We start from the raw sequence: 22,716 nt of genomic DNA, 5'->3' as shown, positions 1-22,716 counted from the left end.
CTCTGAAGAAATCGAAAATCATGCTGAAGATTTCAGAATTGGTCAAAATTATGAAATTCGGATTCAAGTTGTGGGGAGCGGGTGTTTTTGGACAAGATTTATACATTTGTGTAAATTTTAAGCATTTCCCCCAGAAAAGGAAATTTTGGATTTTTGGATTTTTTTCTTCACGAACATCTAAGTTCAAGATAACACAAAGCGTAGGAAGCTAAAGCTGGAAATAGTAGGAACTACAGTTGGAAACATTAAGACTTGAGATGGATTTATTGGTATCTTCTGCTGGGAGGGCTCCTGCCCATCACAGGGAGATGGAAGTAAAGTTGGAACTATACTTGGCGGTGTCGATGTCTGCAGTCCTGCCTATTTGTCTCAGATCAGAGCTTTTATAACTTACCTACAACGAAAATCAGGCGAGAAACGAGTGGAGTAAGTGGCGCACGCGGTGTACGCTTCTAGCGGCTCTATCTCGCGCAGCCTGCGCTAAGATTACAACATACCCGACTATGCTCGTCGGTATTCGTTAAAAACTCCTAAAAAACGATGATATATTCGAGCATAATCGGCTATATTTGAGAAATAATTGATTATCATTGGACCAGCGCCACCACCACTAAGTAGGATGTTAAAAATGCCGCGGCTTGGTCACTGATGTCATAATTGGTCACTAAAATGATCGCAAATCTGTCGCTTAGGGGGTAGAAAAATATTCTTCCAATAAAGAGACTGAGAATTTTTCTCCCAGTTAGGTGATAGGTAAATTTTCTCCCATTAAAGGTGACTGAACTTTTCGTGTGTAAATTTCTCCCAGTAAGTATGGGTGACGGATAAAAATATTTTTCTCCCAATTAAGTGGGAGAATGCTGTGTATTTTTCTCTCACTACAAATTTAAAATTGGAAACTTTTGGAAATTTATGTTTAAAAAAAAAGAAGAAAAAAATACCCTGCCACATGTACCTACTTACTTATTTAGTAAAAATGATGCAAATTAGGAGCTGAGAAATGAAATCTAGGACCTTACTTTTGGATTATCCTGGGATATTTTTATTTTCTTTAGATATCGTAATTGTGATTCAAGTTACAACTACTTTGGAATAAAATTGATATCGTTTATGGATGCGTGTAATATTTTATTTAAATAAGCTTAATATAGAATAAATGCATCTCAAAAGAGAATTGATAAGTAAGGTATATAGAAATAAAAGTAGGTTATTTATGTAAGAGAAGAAATGAACTAATGTGTTTAAAATATTCGACTAAAAAAAGCTCAGATAAAATACAAAAATACCTAGAAGTTCAAAAAAATGAAATGCGTTCTTCACATATTTATGAAGATGGTTTTAGCTTGTGGTTGCTGGTGTGATCCGTGTTGTTGATATGGCCCATGTTGTTGCTGTTGTGGTGGAGGGTACCATGATGGCGGACATGCCGACACCTGTGGGGGACATGGTGGTAGTGATTGTTGTGGAGGACACGGTGAACATTGTTGGGGTGCCCATTGTTGAGATGACCATTTCTGAGATGGCCAATGTTGTGAGGGATATTGGGGCGGAGGAAGTGGTTGAGGACATGCTGGCTCCTGTGGTGGACATGCTGGCCACTGTGGCGGACATGCTGGCCCTTGTGGGGGACATGGTGCATATTGTTGAGGTGTCCATTGTTGAGATGGCCATTGTTGTGAGGGATATTGGTGCGGAGGAAGTGGTTGAGGACATGCTGGCTCCTGTGGTGGACATGCAGGCCACTGAGGGGGACATACTGGCTCCTGTGGGGCACATGCTGGCTTCTGTGGAGGACATGCTGGCCACGGTTGGGGACATGCTGGCTTCTGTGGAGGACATGCAGGTTCCTGTGGTGGACATGCTGGCTTCAGTGGAGGACAAGCAGGCTGTTGTGGGGGACAGGCTGGCTCTGGTTCATCTGGCTGACATGGCTGTTTTGGTGGTTCTGGTTCTGGTTTAGGTGTTGGTTTATGCTCATATTCTTTCGGGGGTGATTGTTGTGTCTTCAGTACATGATCATCATGCGGTTTTGGAGCTGGTTTTTGCTCAGCTTCCTTGTGGGGCGATTGTTGTTTCGGCTCTGGTTTGTACATTATTTATGAGTTGAAGCTTCAAATTCAAATTGAATTTATGTTTTCTGTTCAAAAAATAAATAAATTCATAAAACAATTAGCGCTATTTCATAAAGCATCTACCTTATAAAACTACAAGACAAAAAGTACCCGAAAAATACGCGCAAAATAAATTTAAAAATTTTTGAAAAATCGGAAAAGAGTCTCGAGCCCGATCAAATCAAAGAACTTGTAAATAACCTTTTTAGGTTAGGAACAGAAATAAATGGTAGGTATAAAAAATAAAAAATGAGTTCACATCCCATCAACGATGTGCAGAACCGTCGAGAGCTGACAGATGCGAGCCTGCCCCATCTCGTTAGGTTTTTGAGAATGGGTGGGGTCGCAACTGAAAATTTGTCGATTTTGGCAAACGATATAATATTTATATGATTAGGGTACTACCTAAGTTTTTTCATCAGAAGATTTTATTTCTTGGATTTTGACATTTTAGAATCTGAATGTTGCTCTTTTAGTCCATGAAGTTGAACTTTGAAAAAAAAAAGAACACACCCAGAAGGAGAGGTAATAAAGCTTTCAAAAATTCTTAAACCTATTTCGAGAGGCATAAAAATGATGCTTTTCATGCGAGGGCTGGGAGTTAATTTTTTGGCTTTGAAACATTGAAATTTGAATGATTTTTTTTTTCAAGTGACAATTTTGAAAAAGAAAAGAGAGCAGGTACGAGTGATAAGAGGGTAAGATTTTCAAAAATTCGTATTTCGAGATGCATAAAAACAATGATCTTCATGTGAATAATTATGTCTTTGAAACTTTGTAATAATTATAAATTATTTTTTTTCTAAGCTTAGTTTCATTTTTGAAAAATAAAAGAGAGCAGGCCCAAACGAAGCGAGAGCAAAAGCTCTCCAGAATTTGTATTTCATGTCGAGAGGTATAAAAACGATAATTTTCATGTGAGTTTATTTTTTGGCTTCTGAAGCTTGAGGAATTGTGATATTATTATTAAAAAATTTCAATTTTGAAAAAAGTCGTTCAGTAAGCTAAAGAAATGGTCTCCCAAAAATATGAAATTATCAATACATTGGTACGATTGTAAATTTTTTCAAAAGTGTCTGAAGTAGGTACTAGTAAACCTTGAAATTTAAAGATTAATCAAATGTGATTTTACACTGTTAAGTAATTTACGGGTAAGAAAATTTAAAATGAAACGAAAATACAATAATTATCAAGCATAAGGTAAGTTGCAATGAAACATTGCGATATGGATACTTATTTGAAAATGAAAGTAGCAAAGGCGAAAGTACTCACTTGAAGTAGAAAACTGGATGCTTTGTAGCGTATTGAACAACTTCTGCAATGCACAATGAATGAACCATTAAAACCGCTAAGGGTTTTTATACTCGTATACTTGGTGGTATCAGCCCACCTTTGAATCACGGCTCGTATTTTTCTTTATAAAAGTAAATGACAAAATTCCAACTAATCGTTACCTGATAATTCATAGATTCACGTGAATGATGACGATGAAGGCATTTTTCCAGCCAAATTCTATGTACCTACAAGGTAAGTACCTACTTAGTCGATGTGTGATGTAATTAGAGGTGTTTGATAAAGTTAAAAGTACCTGACTATGCACTCGTATTATCTGTAGATGAATCGATAAGTTTTGGGAATTAAAATATGCGTATACGTATCTAAGTATAGGTATTGATAATAATCTAATCGTATGGTATGTATTACGGTGAAAATAGAATACAAAGTAAGTTTTATCTCTTTAATTTGACCTGGTGAAATTTCGTGGAAATTTCAACTCTCGAGAATCTAGGCACGCCTTCCCTTTGGTTTTCTATTTTCCTTTGAGACCCGCATTCAAAATTTCAGAATTACATCACAGGCATTATCGTTTTTTTATTTTTTATGGTGCTGTGACACAAAAAACTCATTTTTGAGTGTTTATTGTGTTTTTGAAGATGACCCACCTTGAGAAAATTAAAAAAAAAATACCAATAATAGTACCAAGGTAATCATGCGGATACATTTTTGAATTGAAAAAATTTTGTGTAGGTACCAGAATTGAGTTCTCAAATATGGTGGTTTCAAATTTTCTTTTGTCAATATCTTCACTCCCAAGCTGCGGGGGAGGAGAGAGGCAAAAAATGTTGAAAAAATTCACGTACCTATTTAAACTCGTGTCTCCTCCGTATGTTTTGGGTGAATTCAAAATTGTTTATTCAAAACTCGTTGAAAAAATATTGCTCCTTCCCCCCGAAAAAAGTGTTTTTTTGCCAGTGTGAGCAAAGGAGAGAGACGGGGGGTGGATTTTTTTAGCTGCAACAGTTTTAAAAAAATTACCCAACATAGTCGGAGAGCCCGCATAAGGATATATTGCACCCTCCCTCCCTCCCCGTCGATCCTGTGGGACACTTTTTTCTCAAAGGGGAAGTCCTAAGGAACATATTTAGTCCTTGTCCTCAAAAAAAGTGGTCCTACGGACAAAATGACGCCCATTTTGATTGACGGGTCAGCCGAAATCGCAGATTTTGCGTTCCAATGTAAGACTTGCACGGATTTTTTTAAACCGTACAAAAGTAGATCGAAAGATCATGCAAAAATTTATCACCTGTCAAAATTTCAAGTGCTAAAGTGCGTTTTTCGATTTTTGGTGAATTTTTGAAAATCGAATTTAGGCCAAAAATGAGGGAAAAAATCAAAATAATTATTACCAAATTGACCAAGAAAACTGAAATTTGGCTGATACCCTATTTTCGACATGCCAAATCGATTGAAAGCTGTTTCAACCCGTTTTGAGCAGTTCTGGAGCCTCCAGCAGATTTTTGAAACTCGAAATTCTCACAAAATTCTCCATCAAATTGGAGTTGTAAAGCTAAAATGTATTCTAAAAACTAATTTCAATACGCTACGAAGTACTGCAGGTGAATTTAAAGTCGTTTTGGAGCCTCCAGCGACTTTTTGAAAATTTGTGGAGCCTCCAGTAGATTTTTGAAACTTGAAATTTCCCCAAAATTTCATCAAACTGAGGTGGAGAGTCGAAATTCATTCTGCAAACTAATTTCAATACGCTACGAAGTTGACTACTGGTGGATTTCAAGTCGTTTTGGAGCTTCCAGCGACTTTTTGAAAGGTCGTATGGCGTTTTTTGGAAAATTAAAATTCCCAAATAGTAGCTGGAAGCTTCAAAACCATTTGAAACCACTATGTAGTCTGCGAAGTAAATTTTGGCTTGCCAACTCCATTTGATAAATTATTGTTGGGGAAACTTCAAGTTTCAAAAATGTACTGGAGGCTCCAGTAATTTTCAAAAAAGTCGCTGGAGGCTCTAAAATGACTTGAACCCACCTGAAGTCGTCTTCAGAGGGTGTTAAAATTGGAGTGTAGAGTAAATTTTAGCTTTACAACTCCAATTTGATGGAATTTTGTGGGAATTTCGAGTTTCAAAAATCTGCTGGAGGCTCCAGAACTGCTCAAAACGGTTTGAAACAGCTTTCAATCGATTTGGCATGTCGAAAATAGGGTATCAGCCAAATTTCAGTTTTCTCGGTCAATTTGGTGAAATTTTGATGTTTTCCCTCATTTTTGGCCTAAATTTGATTTTCAGAAATTCACCAAAAAACGAAAAAGGCACTTTAGCACTCGAATATTTTGACGGGTGATAAATTTTTGCCTGATCTTTCGATCTACCTTTGTACGGTTTAAAATTGGGCTCCCCGACTAACAATGTTTCATTAAAATATCAAAAATCCGATGGCAGGGGCATTTCACCTATTACCCCAGAATACCCTACGCACCCAAATTTATTTCTTCGTCTTCTGGAGAGATTTTAAAACTCTGAAGAAATCGAAAATCGCGCTGAAGATTTCAGAATAGGTCAAAATTATTAAATTCGGATTTAAGTCGAAGGGAGGGGGTGTTTTTGGACAATATTTATTCAATATTCATTCGTGTAAATTTTAAGCATTTCCTCCAGAACAGGAAATTTTGCATTTTTGGATTTTTTTCTTCACAAAAATACAGGTCAAAATACGTGCTCGATTTGGAAATCCACCAAAATGCGAAGGTACTCTTCAAATAGATCCAGAGAATAAGCCACAACTCGAGTATTTCAGAATCCCTAATTCATTTTTCTACTCTTTCTGAAGGAATTTTAAAATTCGGGAGAAATCAAAAATCTCTATTTAAGCTTCGGAATGGTCGAAAATGGTAAAATCCGGATAGATTAGTTTTAGAAAAGCTACACACATAGAGGATTTCTGGAGCCCCCAATCAATTTTTGAAATTTGAAATATCCACAAAATTCCACATGATCAAGTTTGAAAGCTAAAACTTTATTTTATGCACTGATTCCAATACGCTGAGCCGATCAGAGATGATTTCAAGACGTTCTGGAGCCTCCGAAAGTATGTATTTTGGAAACATCAGATTTTGACAAAGTGTCATAAGTGATAAGAATCGTCCAAATTGACTTCACCACGTAAGTGACCTAATTGATCAAATCTCACACCCATTTTCCAAAATCCCTCATGAACAGCATATCATTCAAAATTAATTACCACCTTAAATCACAGAAGAAGTGTAGGTACTTAATTTCCAAAATGGAAGAAATTTATTTTGGAAAAATGGTTCGCAATGGTCAACTACGAGTAACCATGTCATCGATCTAGAAATACGGAATGTGGTTCGTACCCATTTTCGAGCCTTCGAATCCATTATAAGAACTGTTATTTCGAACTGTTTCGAGCTGTTCTGAAGAATTCGGCTGATTCTCGAGAGTTGGAATTTCCCCGAAATTTCACTCGATTAAATTAAAGAGATAAAAGTTACTTTGCATTCAAATTTCAACGTAGGACGATTAGATTGGTAGTATCAATACCTGCAGATACGTACACATATTTCAATTCCCAAAACTTATCGATTCATTTACAGATAATACGAGTGCATAGTCAGGTACTTTTAACTTTATCAAACACTTCTAATTATATAACACATCAACTAAGTAGGTATCTTGTATGTAGGTACACAGAAATTTGGCTGGAAAATGCCTTCGTCGTTTTCATTCACGTGAATCTATGAATTATCAGTTAACGATTAGTTGGAATTTCGTCACTTACTTTTATAAAGAAAAATAAGAGCCGTGAATCAAAAGTGAGCTGATACCAACAAATATACGAGTTTAAAAACCCTTAGCGGTGTTAATGGTTCATTCATTGTGCATTGCAGAAGTTGTTCTATACCTACGCTTCAAAGCATCCAGTATTCTACTTTAAGTGAGTACCTTAGCCTTTGCTAGTTTTACTTTTAAATAAGTACTTATATCGCAATAAAGTTTTATTGCAAATAACCTTATGCTTGATAATTATTGTATTCTGGTTTCATTTTAATTTTTTTTGACCCGGACCTGCTCTCTTTTCTTTTTCAAAATTGTTACTTGAAAAAAAATCATTCAAATTTTAATGTTTCAAAGCCAAAAAATGAAATCCTAGTCCTCGCAGGAAAGGCATCGTTTTATGCCTCTCGAAATAGGTCTAAGAATTTTTGAAAACTTTATTAGCTCTTCTTCTGGGTGTGTTCTTTTTTTTAAAAAAAAATTCAACTTCATGGACTAAAAGAGCAACATTCAGATTCTAAAATTTCAAAATCCAAGAAATAAAATCTTCTGATGAAAAAACATAAGTAGTATTCTAATCATATAGGTAAATATTATATCGTTTGCCAAAATGGACAAATTTTCAGTTGCGACTCCACCCCTTCTCAAAAACCTAACGAGATGGGGCAGGCTCGCATCAACTCTCGACGGTCCTGCACATCGTTGATGGGATGTGAAATCATTTTTAATTTTTTATACCATTTATTTCATTTCCTAACCTAAAAAGGTTATTTACAAGTTCTTTGATTTTCAAAAATGAAATTCTAACCTTCTTGTATCAGTATTACCTCATTCAAGTTACCTAACCTTAAGTTATACTATTCAAAAGACTTGAAAATTTTTCAAAATTATAGAAATGCTACATACGAGTACTTATAAGTAATAATTATTGAAGTATTCTTGGCAATTTGTTTTCAAAATAGGCATACATTTACATACCTATACATAATTTATTATAATAAAAATTTTGTAACCGAAATTCAAAATTTGGATTAAAAATAGCTCAAAAACTGAAAACCCTAGAGGGGTGATGTAAATGAGGGAAATATTCAGAATTTAATGCTCTTTAGAATGAGATATTAACCACCTTTATTTCTTTTTTCGTTTTCGATATTTTTTGATACCTACATTTGAGAATAATTGAAAAAGAGCCCATTTCAACTCAAAATTTGGGACATTTTAATTTCAAAATTTTTTGGCCCGGGTATCTTCCCTACGTTCTAGAGACATTAGGGGGTAGATTTTTTTTTAAAAAGTTCTCCAAGTGCCATTGATCGGGCTCGGGACTCTTTTCGGATTTTTCAAATATTTGTATACATTTATTTTGCGCGTATTTTTCGGCTATTTTTTGTCTTGCAGCTTCATAGGATAGATGTTTTATTGAAATAACGCTAATTGTCTTATGAATTTATTTATTTTTTGAACAGAAAACATAACTTCGATTTGAATTTGAAGCTTCATCTCATAAATAATGTACAAACCAGAGCCGAAACAACAATCACCCCACAAGGAAGCTGAGCAAAAACCAGCTCCAAAACAACCACCAACACTACATCCGCAGGATGATCATGTACACTCAGTGAAGCAATCACCGATAAAGGAAACTAAGCATGAACCAGCACCTGAACAGCAACCAGCTCCATCATGCGTACCCGAGGAGCATGTGCCAGAGCCGAAACAACCACCACCACCGTCATGCCAGCCAAAAAAGCCACCTACTCATCCGTGTCCTGAACCACCCACTCATCCATGCCCTGAACCGCCCACTCATCCATGTCCTCCGCCTCAATATCCTTCACAACAATGGTCATCTCAACAATGCCCACCTTGTCCACCACAATCATCACAACCACAATGTCCACCACAGTGGCCGGCATGTCCCCCACAGGGGCCAGCATGTCCCCCACAAGGGCCAGCATGTCCCCCACAAGGGCCAGCATGTCCGCCACAGTGGCCCACTAGCCCACCACAGGGACCGGCATGTCCGCCACAGGAGCCAGCATGTCCTCAACCACTTCCTCCAGCTCAATACCCCTCACAACAATGGTCATCTCAACAATGGCCATCTCAACAATGGTCAACTCAACAATACTCACCCAAACAATGTTCACCTTGTCCACTTCCAGTACCGCCACCGTGTCCACCTCAACAATCACTACCTCCATGTCCGCCACAGTGGTCAGCATGTCCCCCACAGGTGCCAGCATGTCCGCCATCATGGTACCCTCTGCCACAACAGCAAAAACAATATCATCAACAAGGGCCACACCAGCAACCACAACCTAAAATCATCTGCATAAACATGTAAAGAACGCATTAAAACCACTGAAAATGGCATAAAAGCACATCTTAATCTTTCATTTTTTTGCACTTCTATTTATTGTATTTTACTCAAGCTTATTTTACTCGAGTATTTTAATTTCTTCTCTTACATAAATAACCTAATTTTATTTCTATATACCTATCAATTCTCTTTTGAGATGCATTTATTCTATATTTAGCTTATTTAAATAAATATATTACACGCATCTATAAACGATACCTATCAATTTTATTCCAAGAAGTTGTAACTTACAATTACGATACTTATCTAAAGAAATGAAAAATATGCGGATGATTCAAATGTGAGGTCACAGATTTCATTTCTCAGCTCCTGGTAACACTGCAGCGACAAAATTTGGAACATGAATGTTGAGATGAACTGTAGAAAAAAGGCAAATCGATCGCCCCAGTTAAGAATTTTTCAATCAACTCAATTATTCTTTCCAACACATATTTTAGGTGAAGTGCGAATTCTCAGTTTTTCAATGGCACGATACTCATTTCAGAGTAACTTTCAACTAAAAATAGGTTTTTGCTGACTTTGCCACAAGTCCGCCGACTTTTTATTATTTTTTTTTTTTTGGGGAGGGGAGGGGGAATCCATCCTACAATATCTACTTGCTCAGTCAACACGATGGAAATTAGTCCTGACACTAATATCAAATCCCCTCAACTAAATTTCACCATTTCTGGCCATTCTAGATACTCCAGTGTGATTTTCTATTTCTCCAGAGTTTTAAAATACTCGTATCTCCAAAAAACGTAGAAATCAATTTGGCTTGGCCTGTAAAAAATTGAGTTGGGGTTTATCCTCGATCTGTTAAAAATGTTTATAAATTTATGTCGAATCGATTGAAGATGGTTGCAAGCAGTCATGAAGCTTCTAAACATATTTTGGGAATTGTAAATTTTCAATTGAGACCCCACATCTCTCCTCCAAGGGTACTTCTGGAGATGAAATCTGTTCCGGATGACTTTCAGCTCAAAATGAGAGCATTTGCTGAAGTTCTCGTTGAGATCCTCAGACCTCTCTCTCTCTCCCCCCTCCCCTATAATATGACAATTTTTGGAAAAAATTCAATAAAATTGCATGTAGTAGGTTGAGGAAGTTGAACTGAGTGGGAGCTTTGCAAAAAACCACAATTTTTCGAAAATTCCCTCTCTTTAAGGATGCATATCACATCTCCAGAGGCATCTCCGGAGCTGATATTTTTTCTTAGTGACTTTCAACTCAAAAAGTGAATGTTTCCCCTGGCTTTCGTAAATATCCTTCAACATTTTTTTTCGCGATCCATCTACCTATCTACTTAATGTACCGATACAAATATTTTTCATTTCTCAAAACTTATCAAATTGTCGATCAGATAATACGAGTGTTCAGGTACTTTATCATTATCAAAACTACCGAGTACCTATAAGTACCTAGAATTTCGTTGGAAAAAGTCTTTCGTCGTCGTCGTCTTCTTCGAAAACCGGAAAATGAACACAACTTTCGAATAATTCGAAATTGCAGTAACTATCTATGCACACGTGAGTCCATAAAATAATTCATTGGAATTTTGTCATTCATAAAAAAAACTAAGTATATAAGCACACTAAGTATAGTAGTATTGGTTTACTCATTCATAGTGCATTACAGAAGTTATACTACGTTTCAAAACACCAATTTTCTACATTAGGTGAGTACCCCTTTGCTTGAGCTACTTTTATTTTACTAAAATTTGCATGATTTTTACTTAACACAACAGCAAATATTGTTTTAAGATTCGTTCTCCAAGTTTTTGACGCTTCATGTTTCAGCTTATATACGGTACACTGGTCGAAAAATATTATTTTTAGTATGAGAATCGGTTTTCAAAACTTAAATTTTTCATATTTAAAGGATGTAGTTTTCTGAATAAAAATTGGAAACAAAGACAGTTTTGATAATATAACGCCAATTTTTTTTTTTTTTTTTTAGAAATTTTAGTGCTTTGTGAAGAAATTTTTCTGCTATTTTCGTGCTTTCGTGCCTTTTTCGTGCCGGTAGACATTCTGATTTATGCTCTTGAATGAAGTAACTTCAATCCAAATTACCTATAGGGGGTAAAAATTATTTCAAAAAAACTACCCATCAAATTGAAAAACTTGGAGAGCTACCCTGGAACGAATAAAGCACTTGATTGATTTGACCCCTCTCTATTTGGTCGCAGAAAACTTACATTACCTACATCGAATAGTCTAATACTTTGTATTTCATAACTTTCACTAACAATTCTCAATCATGGACAATACACAAAAAATAGCATCCATTTGAAAACATAATTCACAAATTAATGCAAATAATTGATTACCAAGTCTACCAACTCACAAGTAAATTTTGACGCTCGAGTCTTAACAACATGATGATTAATTTTGCACAACTTCGCAAGCATAATCAAATCATCAATCACTCAATACTCACACTACATATACAACTTGTTATCCAAGTCAGGTAGGTACCATATTGGCAATGTGAATGAATTTTGTCTATTTTAAGCCCTCAAAACAACCAATAAAAATTTTATTCCTTAATATTTTCACTCATTCGGTAAATTATTTAATTTTATCATCTTAATATTTACAAAATAACCGCGTAAAACGATGGCAGCACACCAAAAAACTAAAACGACAAGTTTATATGCAGAGAGTAGATACACAAAGTATGCGTCGGTCGTGGCGCTAATCGTTTTAGTGAGGAGGGTAGTGGGGATCGTTAAGATGACCCTGACAGCATAGTACATGGAGAGAGTGTGATATGTTGAAAAAAAGCATGTCTCTGCTTCGATTAAAAAAAAATCATTACAGTTCTCGAATAATTCAGAAAAACCGGACGTGAATCGAATGCATGCACTTTAAAAAGTTCTAATCCGAATTTTTTGAAGTAGGTAATCAATTCCCTGCATGATACTTAGGCCTAAGTGAGTATATTTTAGCTTTTGGTATTTTTTTTTTTTTTTTTTTTTAAACAATATTTTGCTCTCATTTTGAATTTTTGTTCAATTCATTAATAATAACTTATAACGATGCTGAGGGAATTTCCACCGCTAGAATTCCTTAATGAATGCAAATAGGTAATCAACCTACCCACCCGAGTAAATTTTGGCGCCCACTTCTTATCAACATGATGATAATTTTTTTACTAGCATAGTCCTTCCATATTCCACATCAATATTACATAATTTGCTACACAATTTATTGTGAGATAAGTATAACTGTTGATAAAAGCGAATGAATTTTTTGTTTTCAGCTCTTCGAACTTGAAATTTGCTAATTGTACGTAAGATTCCTACAACACGTATCTTCAAACATGGGCAATAAAAGTAAGTAGCTTGAAATTTTTGAATTAAAAGTGTGCTAGATATTGACATGAGAAAACTTGAAAATAATTTCAACTAAACTCGAAATTTCAATTGAAAAACCTCAGGAATAACAATTTTAGTGCCTGAAATTTTATTTTCACAAACTCCAACTTGATACTTACGCTTCGTAATTTGACCTTCAACTTGCATTTTGATTTTTATGCCATTTATCATCACTACTCAATGATATATGCTCACACTAAGCAGTTGGGGAGGGGGGATTTTCCCCAAATTTAATTTTCAGGAGCTTTATAGGTTACTTATCTTACATATAGGATATGTTCAACCATTTGACTTGAAACTTGGCACAAAAGTAGAGATACTACACGAAGGGCAACGACCCGAAGTTTTTTTCAATTTTTTTCCATCTCAGCAACGACGTTGAAAATTCTAATTGCTCTGTGCTGGGGGCAAAAATCTGGAAGAAAGCCATTTTTTAAAATAAAATCCAAAGTGGTTAGAAACGAAGTAATCTGATTAGATGTATTTTCGATCGAATCGAATCATTCACAACCGATTGGCGATTGAACTAATAATTTGATTAATGTCTAATCTAGTGGAGTGGCAAACAGCTGAAATACAGGAGAAAACGGCATTTGATGAAAGAAGCGTGAATTTTGGTATGATGAATTTTAGGGCCAAGCTGATGAAATTCTCTATCCATTGAGTGTAAGACGACTTCGGTTACCTTCCTATGGAGCGCGGTACAAAGCAGGAGGGGCTACTTTTTGATGAAATTTTGTAAAATGGTATATAAAGGGAGAGAGGAGGGGGCGGGGTGAGGAATGTAATCGATGAAATGGATGATTAAATATATTCCCATGCCCAGAGAAGTATACATTTACTGAATTTCAGTTCCATAGGTGGAGTTTTCGTTGTCTCCACATTTTAGGGGTCTGCCCCCTTGAATGGGTGGGAGGTATGCGATGAAGCTCCGACACTTTTAGAGAAACACATCAATCAATATTGAACAGTCCCAGTTGGGTGAAAATCTGCCCTTCTGCCAATAAATACGTGGTAAAGAGCAGTTTAATTGGCGTTTTATACTTCAACGCGACTTTAAACTGCTGCCATGCAGCAGATTTTACAGTTTTCAAAATCGCGCTTCAATTCACGGGCGTAATTTGAAGCGACTTTTTAGGTTGTCACATTTTCTGCACAGCAGAAAAAAATTCCTGCTGATTAACACACCACAAGAATATTTTGTAGCGCATTTTTATCGCGTAAGGCCGCTACGCTTCTAATTATGTGGCGTATTTTTGCACGTTGGAAAAACCAGCCACAAAAATACGCTATGCAAATATTTCGTAGTGTATTATTATTCGCATATTTGCTGAAAAACGCACGTAAATGTGGTATTTTGCGTGTGTGTTTCAGCTTAGTATATAAATCTTTAGTCACATCTACCAAGTGCTCTGGTGGCGTAGGTAGCAAGAATTCTGCTCACAGATCCGGGGACTTGAGTTCGATCCCCGCTGGTGCCAAAAAATTTTTCCAGAATATTGATCAATGGCAGATTTTTACACGTAAATAAAATACGCGCCGATTAATGGGCAGAAAAAGCATTGGCATAAAGTGTTAAATCTCCTGCCCACGTTTTTATGTTGTGTAAGAGCAGATTTTCACCCAACTGGGGTAACCGGCTTAATATTGTAGAGGGTAGATGAGGACCCAAAGTACTCGTTATAGCAGGGAATTTATGCCCTCAGTCGTCCGTAACACTGCTGGTGCAGTGCTATCTAGTGGATTAGTTCCGTGAGATGCGGACGACCAAAACAGCCTGCCCAGTCCGCTTCACAGTTGTCTCAGGTCGCTTAGAGTAATCGCTCCTCTGGACGGACGTTAGGACAACAAGCCTTTTGAGTAATGATGCACGGACGCGTGTGTATTTATAGCTCTAGTTATTACCTATTAGTCGTGTGTAAATGTATGTTCATTAAGAGAAGCTCAATAAAGTGTTAAAAGTGATTTATCATCTTTTGGTTTATTGGTCAGACGAATAGTGACATAGGTACACACAATCTGTATGAGGGAAGGTGTAGGGTATTAATTAGCCGAGCATACCCCGGACAGGTACATCAGGGAACTGAATCCTCCCCTGGAGGACTGAGTTCCCACCTATCTTCTCTCTACAATATTTCAATTCTGGTGGAATTTTTACCAGTAGAGTATTTTTTGCAATTAGGGGTTGATGGGGAAGCGTAAAGGGGGGGGAATTCATGATTTTTTTCATTATTTACTGCTTTCAAATTAATATGTTTCTCATCAGTTCCTAGAAGAATTGGCATTTAGCTCACCATTTCCACCATGTTTTGGCATCAAAGCAGCAATTTTGCGCGTTTTTCAAGTTTTGAGGTGCCACAGGGGGCAGAGAGGGAAGGAAACCAAAAAATGAACAATCAAAATTATTTGTACACTTTTCGAAGGATATTTTCACAAAATTACATTTCCGAGTCTCAACGTCTTCCAGATCCACAATTTAGAGGGCTGAGCCCCACGCCAGGGGGAGAGGGGGACGGTAGCTTCAATGGTGAAAATAGAAAGTGCTAATCAATACTTAACAGCGGGCACCATAATAATTGATTTCTGACCATAACTCGATCGACAGGAATTATTTCAAAATTGTAGGGTCCACTACCCTCGAAGGAGGGGGATCCCGAATTGCTCCCGATCTTAAAAACTTCATTTTGGCCCTAAAATTCATCATACCAAAATTCACGCTTCTTTCATCAAATGCCGTTTTCTCCTGTATTTCAGCTGTTTGCCACTCCACTATAAGGGATCAATTTCGTTCAACAAATTTTTCGTTGCCGATTTGTAGTATTTTGTATTAATTTAAATTGACCCCGCTCGAACATCACGGTTTTTCTACTTACCTCAAAACTTTGAACACAATCCTAACTCTTGTACAAAATTACAAAATGCACTTTGAAACTGTGGTCTGTGCCATTCGTCATTCTCTCATCGAGCTCTATTTGCAAAAATGAGTTTCATAATAGGTTTACCAACAAATGACTCGATTTTACGGATGTTCTAGCATCTCAGATTGTCGACGATGTCATCATTTTCTTCAAGGGGCCATCGGATCGAAAAATACAAGAAATCACTGCAACGACAGTTGGTCCAGTACAACGTCCACCACCGGTAAGTAGGTAGCTTTAGTAAAAATTTTCATCTTTTGGGAAAAAATACTCCAAGGAATCAATCTACCGTTTCTTCTGGATGATTGTAAATGTACATAAAAAGTATTAGCTGACATATTGGAGGAATACTAACTTACTTTATTTGGAATACCTTGAAAACAAAACCAAATTATAACGCAAGTTTTGAATACCTACTCCAGATGACTCCATCAAATGATCAATCGGATGGTTCGAGCCAACCTTCAAGAAAATAGCAGTCTCAGAACGTTTCAGAAAAATCAAAATAAATAATGAGGTAAATAATTAATAGGTACATAGGTATGTATGTACTTAGGTACCTACATTAATCATACACAAAATATCTTAGTACCTATATCAATAATAACAAAACCATTCGTCAATTTTAATTTAATTTGTATTCTTTCAGTAGGTAATTGGTCGGAGAAGACGAAGATCATGATAATGAAATAAATTTTAGTGAACATCAATACCTCATCACTTTGCTCCAAATATGTACAAGTATATGCTAAGTATTTTTATTTTTAACGAAAACATAATTCTATCCACTTTCTTGTAACTTTCCTTTCATAATAAATTAATTTTATACTCATCTACTAATTTTTTAAAGTACCTAGGTATTATAGAGGACATCTTAAAATAAATTTCATTTCGAATTTAAGGAATCATTGCATGTTAAACATGATATTCAAATACTCTTACAAGGGAATCTTCACAACTCGTCAAATCTAGAGCATGTCACCAACACCTCAGAATCGAATTTTTTTAGCTTCCGGAAGTTGATTTTTTTTTCTATTTTTGGCAAATTTTGAAAATAATGGAAACAGACTACAAAAAGAGCAAACATGGAGATAAAAATCGGAAACCATTGCCAGCCATTTTCCAGCCGATTTGGAGCCTCCAGCAAAGGTTAGCTTTTCTCTATAGTAATTTCAAATCGCTCCAGAAGGCGTTGTCATCAACTTCGACTACTGAAAATTCAATCTTATTACGTATGAGGTCGACATTTTGAATCTAACTTTTTATGTAAGTAAGTAATTGCACAATTGATTTTTTTTTCAACTGAAAAATTAATTATTCAAACATTTTTTCGATTTCTTCAGAGAGGGGTACATTAAATTGACGACACTCAACTCGTTATTGTTCATTGTAAACAATGAAAATTTTATTCCTTCATTTTTTTCGTGTGTCTATTTTATTCGTCGTTTTATACACATTTTTATGAAAATACTACTTATAAAACATGGGCATGCAGTGGGCACGATGGCACGAATAGAGATGGCGGCATACCAAAGACGAAAACGAGTTTACAAACCAGGAATATAAAATACAAATTAGTTAGGTATAGGTTTAGATACCTTGTGGTATAATTCGTCCTGGTGGGGCACGGCGGGGATTGTTTCCTTGACACTGGGTATCACGTTAAACACTTATACGCGTATGCATTTTTCGAATAACTCACGTTAAGATTGGTACGTGAATTAGTATACTTATAATTATCAACAGTAGCCTGATTCAATTTTCTAAATATATTGTATCTATAAGTCAGTATAAACAAGAGAATTTTGACGTACGTACTAATCATCAATTCAGAAATTATAAATTGCCTACATCACGTGAGTACCTAAACCTATCTATACCTACGTATTTATCACAGCTTCTTTGCTTTTAAATAATCAACATCGAAACAATTTTTATGAATTTATGCTGGATAATGTTACATTTTGCTCTCACTTTGAATTTTCTGAATAATAATCACACTTTTCAATAATTATTATACCTGATGAAAAATTTTTGAATAATTTTCTAAATTACGTAACTACTAAAAACACTCCTTGTGAACAAAATTTTAAAAAAAAGTTTACGAAATTCGACTATTTTTTTTTTCAATTGAAAAATCAATCAAGTTTTTTGACGTTTTCTTAATCTTTGTAGTCGATTCCACACCGTGATTCACGAATCGATTGATATTTTCAGAGATTTACACATCTCTGAATATTGCATTAAAATAGATACTAATTGTTCTAATTTTACTTTTTCGACAGAGAAAGCGGAACATTCATTCTAAATTAGAATAAACATCTCACAAAATGTGGTTCGACGATTTCTTCTCAAAAATTATCGATGCATTTAAAACACCAAATAACAGAGAAGTGAAAGTTACAACTAGAGTGTTAACTTCCCAAGAACAGTCATCCACAGATCCTAATACTCCAGTCGAAGATCAAAACGACACAGGGAAGAGCGTTCAAGATGACAAAAAATAATCAGGTGGGTACATATATTGAATAGAAACAAATACGTTCACTGACAAATAATTCTCAATGGAAAATACCATTAGGTGCTTAATTTTATTTTTATTTTCACGTATCAGGTTGCATAAAATGGAGAAAATGATCGAGAACATTTCTACTTGGACATGGATGCTTGATACCAGATTAAACTTATTCAATCAGAATACCTACATTGTACATACCATTTTTTCAAACCTTCATTTTTTTGTAATTTTTTACCTACACAATAAACAATTTTTTATAGATTATGCGAAAAATAAGTATACTAATTTCTAAACTGAATCAAAGCAACATTCTATTTTAAAAAAGAGCTCAAAATCGATAAAATCGTCGAAAAATATTCCGTTTTTTGGGGGAGGGGGGTGGAAGGGGTAAAGATGTGTGGAAATTAATTCGAAATTGACAGGTTACTCGTTCCAAAATATCCATTAGGTTGTGTAGAAATCGATTTAAATTCAATTCAAATTCAACGAAAAAATCATTCATTTGACAGAAAATTGACCCAAAATTGAGAAAAAAGAAATTGATTTAAAATTGAAGAAATCATCTCGAAGTTTAATCGCCTGCAGTTTGAGAATATTATGCAAGTCCAGAATTCCATGAGATATTTTTTCAAGCCCAAATGAAAAATGTTGGAAATTTTTAAAAAAAATTGCATTTTAACCTAAATCCAAAAGGATATTCCCTGGTAAAATAGGTAAAAATGTCATTGTTCTTAGATTTGAGAAATTACAATAGATTATTGTTGGATGACTCTAAAAAAAAATTCGAGCCAAAAATAGGCCCCCTACCTCACTCTCCTTGTCTGGTAAAGCTATGCGAAGAAAAATCTGCATTCATGAGTATTGGAGATGAAATTAAGCTAGGTTCCACCTGAAATGTGTATAGGAAGTTAGGAAGGGTGCAGCTTTCGACACAATTTTTTCAGAATTTTTTATCGCAGTAGTGAGGGTAAAATTGACAAAAGAACAATTTGAAAAATTGTCTACAACAGGCTCATTTTTTTCAAAAAATCTCTTGAAATACTTTTTTTTTCAACAAATTTTGTGTGCAAACATACTCTATATTTGAAGAATATTCCTCTTTTTTTGTCAGTCCGAAGTTACGGTGGTTCAAAGTTTTTTTTTTTTTCAATTTTATCCCCACCACTGCGATAAAAAATTCTGAAAAAATCGTGTCGATAGGTCCATCCTTGCTCTACGCATGCCCAGTATACTACCTACCTAAATTTTACCCGCGGTTTTTTTTTTAGCTATACAGACCAAATCCTGGTGGGAGACGGTAGGGATTGTTTCTGTGACCCTGGGTACCCATTTAGCACTCATGAATGAAAAAGATGAATGCATTCTTCGAATAAGTAACTCACATCAGAACTATCGAACGTGATTCAGTAGATATACGTACATTATTCTGTAAACGGAACGCTGATCAATTTTTCTTGTGAAAAGATAAGTCAAGTCAGTGTAAACTAGAGAGTTTTGACGTACTGACGTACTTATTCATCGATTTAGAAATATTATTCCATCTTTTTCGTGATTTGTTGCCTGCATTAAGTGAGTACCTTACCTATACTTATTTATCACAGCTTCTCTTTCTTTTGCTTTCGAATACTTAACACGAAACAATTTTTATTAAAATGCTGAATAATGTTTTTTTTGCTCTTAATTTGAATTTTTTCGAGTATCAATTACCTACACGATTGTAATTGCTTTCATCGATATAATCAATAATTTTTATGAAAATTCTCACAAATGTTGAAAAGTACTTAGGTATTGAACCTTTTTCGAACAATTTTCTCATTCAAGTACTAAAAACGTTCATTTTGAACAAAATTTTGAAAAATTTCACGAACTTTGGTATTGTTTTTTTTTTTTTTTAATTGAAAAATCAATCAATGTTCCGACGTTTTTAAAAACTAGGTACAGGATTCCTCACCGTGATTCTCACGAATCAATTGATATTTTTGGTAAACACAGCCCCGAATACTTCATTAGAATACCTATACATACCTACTAATTTATTGTTCTAATTTTTCATTTCCGATAGAAAACGGTACATTTACCAATTTTAATTTTGAAAAAACATCTCACAAAATGGGGATTGAAGACGATTTAAAAAACGTTTGGTGTGACGTTGCAAATACCGTGTCCAAGGCTGCAGATGCTGTGTCTGAAGCTGCAGAAAAAGTTGTTCATGTTTTTGATGGACCTAATGAGAAAGAAAGAGCAGCTACATGTAAAGAGTTCGTTACTTTAGGACAGTCACCATCACAGGTACGCAGCTTTCACAAAAAAACTTATCTACTTCTCTGAGAAAAAATAAACGAGGAAACAATTTACATTCCTTTTTGCCATACTTAGTTACTGACCTACATCTATACTACGAAAACCAAAGAGACAAATTAAGTATAACCTTCGAATTCTACAGGAAACTTCGCCAAACGAAGAACCCACCGACTCAACCGAAGCTGCATGAAAACGATTCAAATCAGAGCGATCAAGATGAAAGCGAATAATCAGGTAGGGCTACGTACAATAATTAACTAATAGGCCTAACCAACAAAACTGACTTCCCATCTTTCTCAGTTTCTTTGTGGAAATAACATTCCTTAATTTCATTTTCATTTTTACCTATCAGGTTGCAGAAAATGGGAGAAAAATTATCAAGATTATTTTATACTTGTACTCATACTTACTTATTCTAAACTGATTTATTCATAATAATTGTACGATTTTTATTTATTTTTAGCTGCATTTTTGTATGATTTTTCACCCATAATAAACTTACTCGTATTTTAAAGTGCATAGGATTAATACCAATTTACTTATCTACTGAACTGAATCAAATCAATTTTCTGGAAAATTGATTCGCAATGACCAACTCGTTCCAAAACATCCATTAGAAAGATTGTGTGGAAATCGATTTCAATTTAATTCCATTTCGATCAAAAAATCGTTCATTTTTTTTCGGAAACATTTCTCAACTGGTGCTTTACAAAAAATAAAAAATAAAAATAAAATAAAAAAATACAGCAGGGAGGATTCTGATTTTGAGGACTCCAACAGGAAACGAGGTCCTAAAATCGATATAAAAATTTGTTGAAAAAATTGTTATTTTTTAAAAATGAACTGCATTTTAACGTCAAACTCCAAATTTTGAACCAAGATATGCCCCAAAAACCAAATTCTTGGAATTTCTGGACCTCCTCCTCGAAAATATTGAAAAAACTTTAACACAAATCACAACAAACTTTAGTATGTGGATACGGTATCTTTCAGCAGAGGTCTCCTTTGCGGGGGGAGGGAGGAGAGTACTTTATGAAAACCTATAATTATCTAATCTTCTGAGTAATCAAGGCGGAGATGAAAAAGTGTTACGAATACGAAAGGGTCTCAAATTTAGGAGCGGAGGTCCTAATATCAGCAGAAAAATTTTAGGAAAGTTTTTCTTTTTCTAAATTGCATAATAAATTGAAATTTAAAATTTAAAAATTGATTTGGCCCCATTTGGTCTGTAAAAATACTTACCTAAGCCAAGATATACCCCAAAAACCAAATTTTCAGACCCCCCGCCAAAGTTCCACGAATTTCCGTTCGACATCTATTAGAGCTAGAGAGCTGTTTTTTTGCTCGAACGCTTTCAACGGCTTACTTTACCGAAGAAATAATTATATATTCCGGCATATATTATGACAATAGGAGTAATTGCAAGCCCCCCCCCGCCGATCCTCCGGGCCAACTTTTTTCTTAAAGGGGACATATTAAGCAACATTTTAAAGCAAACTTGGCAAAAAAAAGTTTGCCTTACTTACAAAATGGCGGCCATTTTGATTGACAGGTCAGCCGAAATCGCAGATTTTGCGTTTTAACATAGGACTTGCACGAACTTTTTCAAACTTTACAAAAGTAAATCGAAAGATCACGCAAAAATTTATCACCTGTCAAAATTTCAAGTGCTTAAATTCGTTTTTCGATTTTTTGTGAATTTTTGAAAATCCAATTTAGGCCAAAAATGAGGGAAAAAATCAAAATTTTACCAAATTGACCGAGAAAGCTGAAATTTGGGATATACCCTATTTTCGACATGCCAAATCGATTGGAAATTGTTTCAACCCGTTTTGAGCAGTTCTGGAGCCTCCAGCAGATTTTTGAAACTCGAAATTCCCACAAAATTCCATCAAATTGGAGTTGAAAAGCTGAAATTCATTCCGCGAACTAATTTCAATACGCTATGAAGTACTGCAGGTGAATTTCAAGTCGTTTTGGAGCCTCCAGCGACTTTTTGAAAATTCCTGAAGCCTCCAGCAGATTTTTGAAATTTTAA

The 22,716-nt window shown here is 35.3% G+C and overlaps 1 protein-coding gene and 4 long non-coding RNA genes across 8 annotated transcripts; 4 read left to right on the top strand and 1 right to left on the bottom strand.

Annotated features, from left to right (window-relative positions):
- Positions 1–1,102: 1,102 nt before the first annotated feature.
- Positions 1,103–3,496, bottom strand: LOC135834276 (uncharacterized). Its single transcript, XR_010556634.1, has 2 exons — positions 3,384–3,496; positions 1,103–2,137 (listed from the first exon to the last, which is right to left on the bottom strand). It is a non-coding gene; the product is annotated as an uncharacterized LOC135834276 (long non-coding RNA).
- Positions 3,497–7,279: 3,783 nt separating this feature from the next.
- Positions 7,280–9,655, top strand: LOC135838212 (uncharacterized). The gene is made up of 2 exons (XM_065353842.1): positions 7,280–7,357; positions 8,664–9,655. The coding sequence occupies exon 2, from the start codon at positions 8,708–8,710 to the stop codon at positions 9,542–9,544; it is 837 nt and encodes a 278-aa protein (XP_065209914.1). The 5' UTR covers positions 7,280–7,357; positions 8,664–8,707; the 3' UTR covers positions 9,545–9,655.
- A 1,293-nt stretch (positions 9,656–10,948) lies between these two features.
- LOC135834275 (uncharacterized) lies at positions 10,949–16,695 on the top strand. Of its 4 annotated transcripts, none has more exons than XR_010556632.1 (6): positions 10,949–11,088; positions 11,188–11,237; positions 12,827–12,899; positions 15,976–16,082; positions 16,282–16,376; positions 16,509–16,695. It is a non-coding gene; the product is annotated as an uncharacterized LOC135834275 (long non-coding RNA). The 4 variants fall into 4 exon arrangements; XR_010556633.1 differs by having other exon boundaries at positions 10,956–11,088; positions 11,198–11,237; XR_010556631.1 differs by having other exon boundaries at positions 10,959–11,237.
- An 822-nt stretch (positions 16,696–17,517) lies between these two features.
- LOC135838211 (uncharacterized) lies at positions 17,518–18,641 on the top strand. Its single transcript, XR_010557335.1, has 3 exons — positions 17,518–17,715; positions 18,145–18,370; positions 18,474–18,641. It is a non-coding gene; the product is annotated as an uncharacterized LOC135838211 (long non-coding RNA).
- A 1,044-nt stretch (positions 18,642–19,685) lies between these two features.
- Positions 19,686–21,192, top strand: LOC135834274 (uncharacterized). The gene is made up of 4 exons (XR_010556629.1): positions 19,686–19,946; positions 20,440–20,666; positions 20,821–20,912; positions 21,031–21,192. It is a non-coding gene; the product is annotated as an uncharacterized LOC135834274 (long non-coding RNA).
- The last annotated feature ends 1,524 nt before the right edge of the window (positions 21,193–22,716 follow it).

Source organism: Planococcus citri, chromosome 2, assembly GCF_950023065.1.
Source record: "Planococcus citri chromosome 2, ihPlaCitr1.1, whole genome shotgun sequence".
Taxonomy (NCBI): Eukaryota; Metazoa; Arthropoda; class Insecta; order Hemiptera; family Pseudococcidae; genus Planococcus; species Planococcus citri.
The sequence above is the reverse complement of the archived record's forward strand: the minus strand, read 5'-3'. Positions and strand labels throughout refer to the sequence as shown.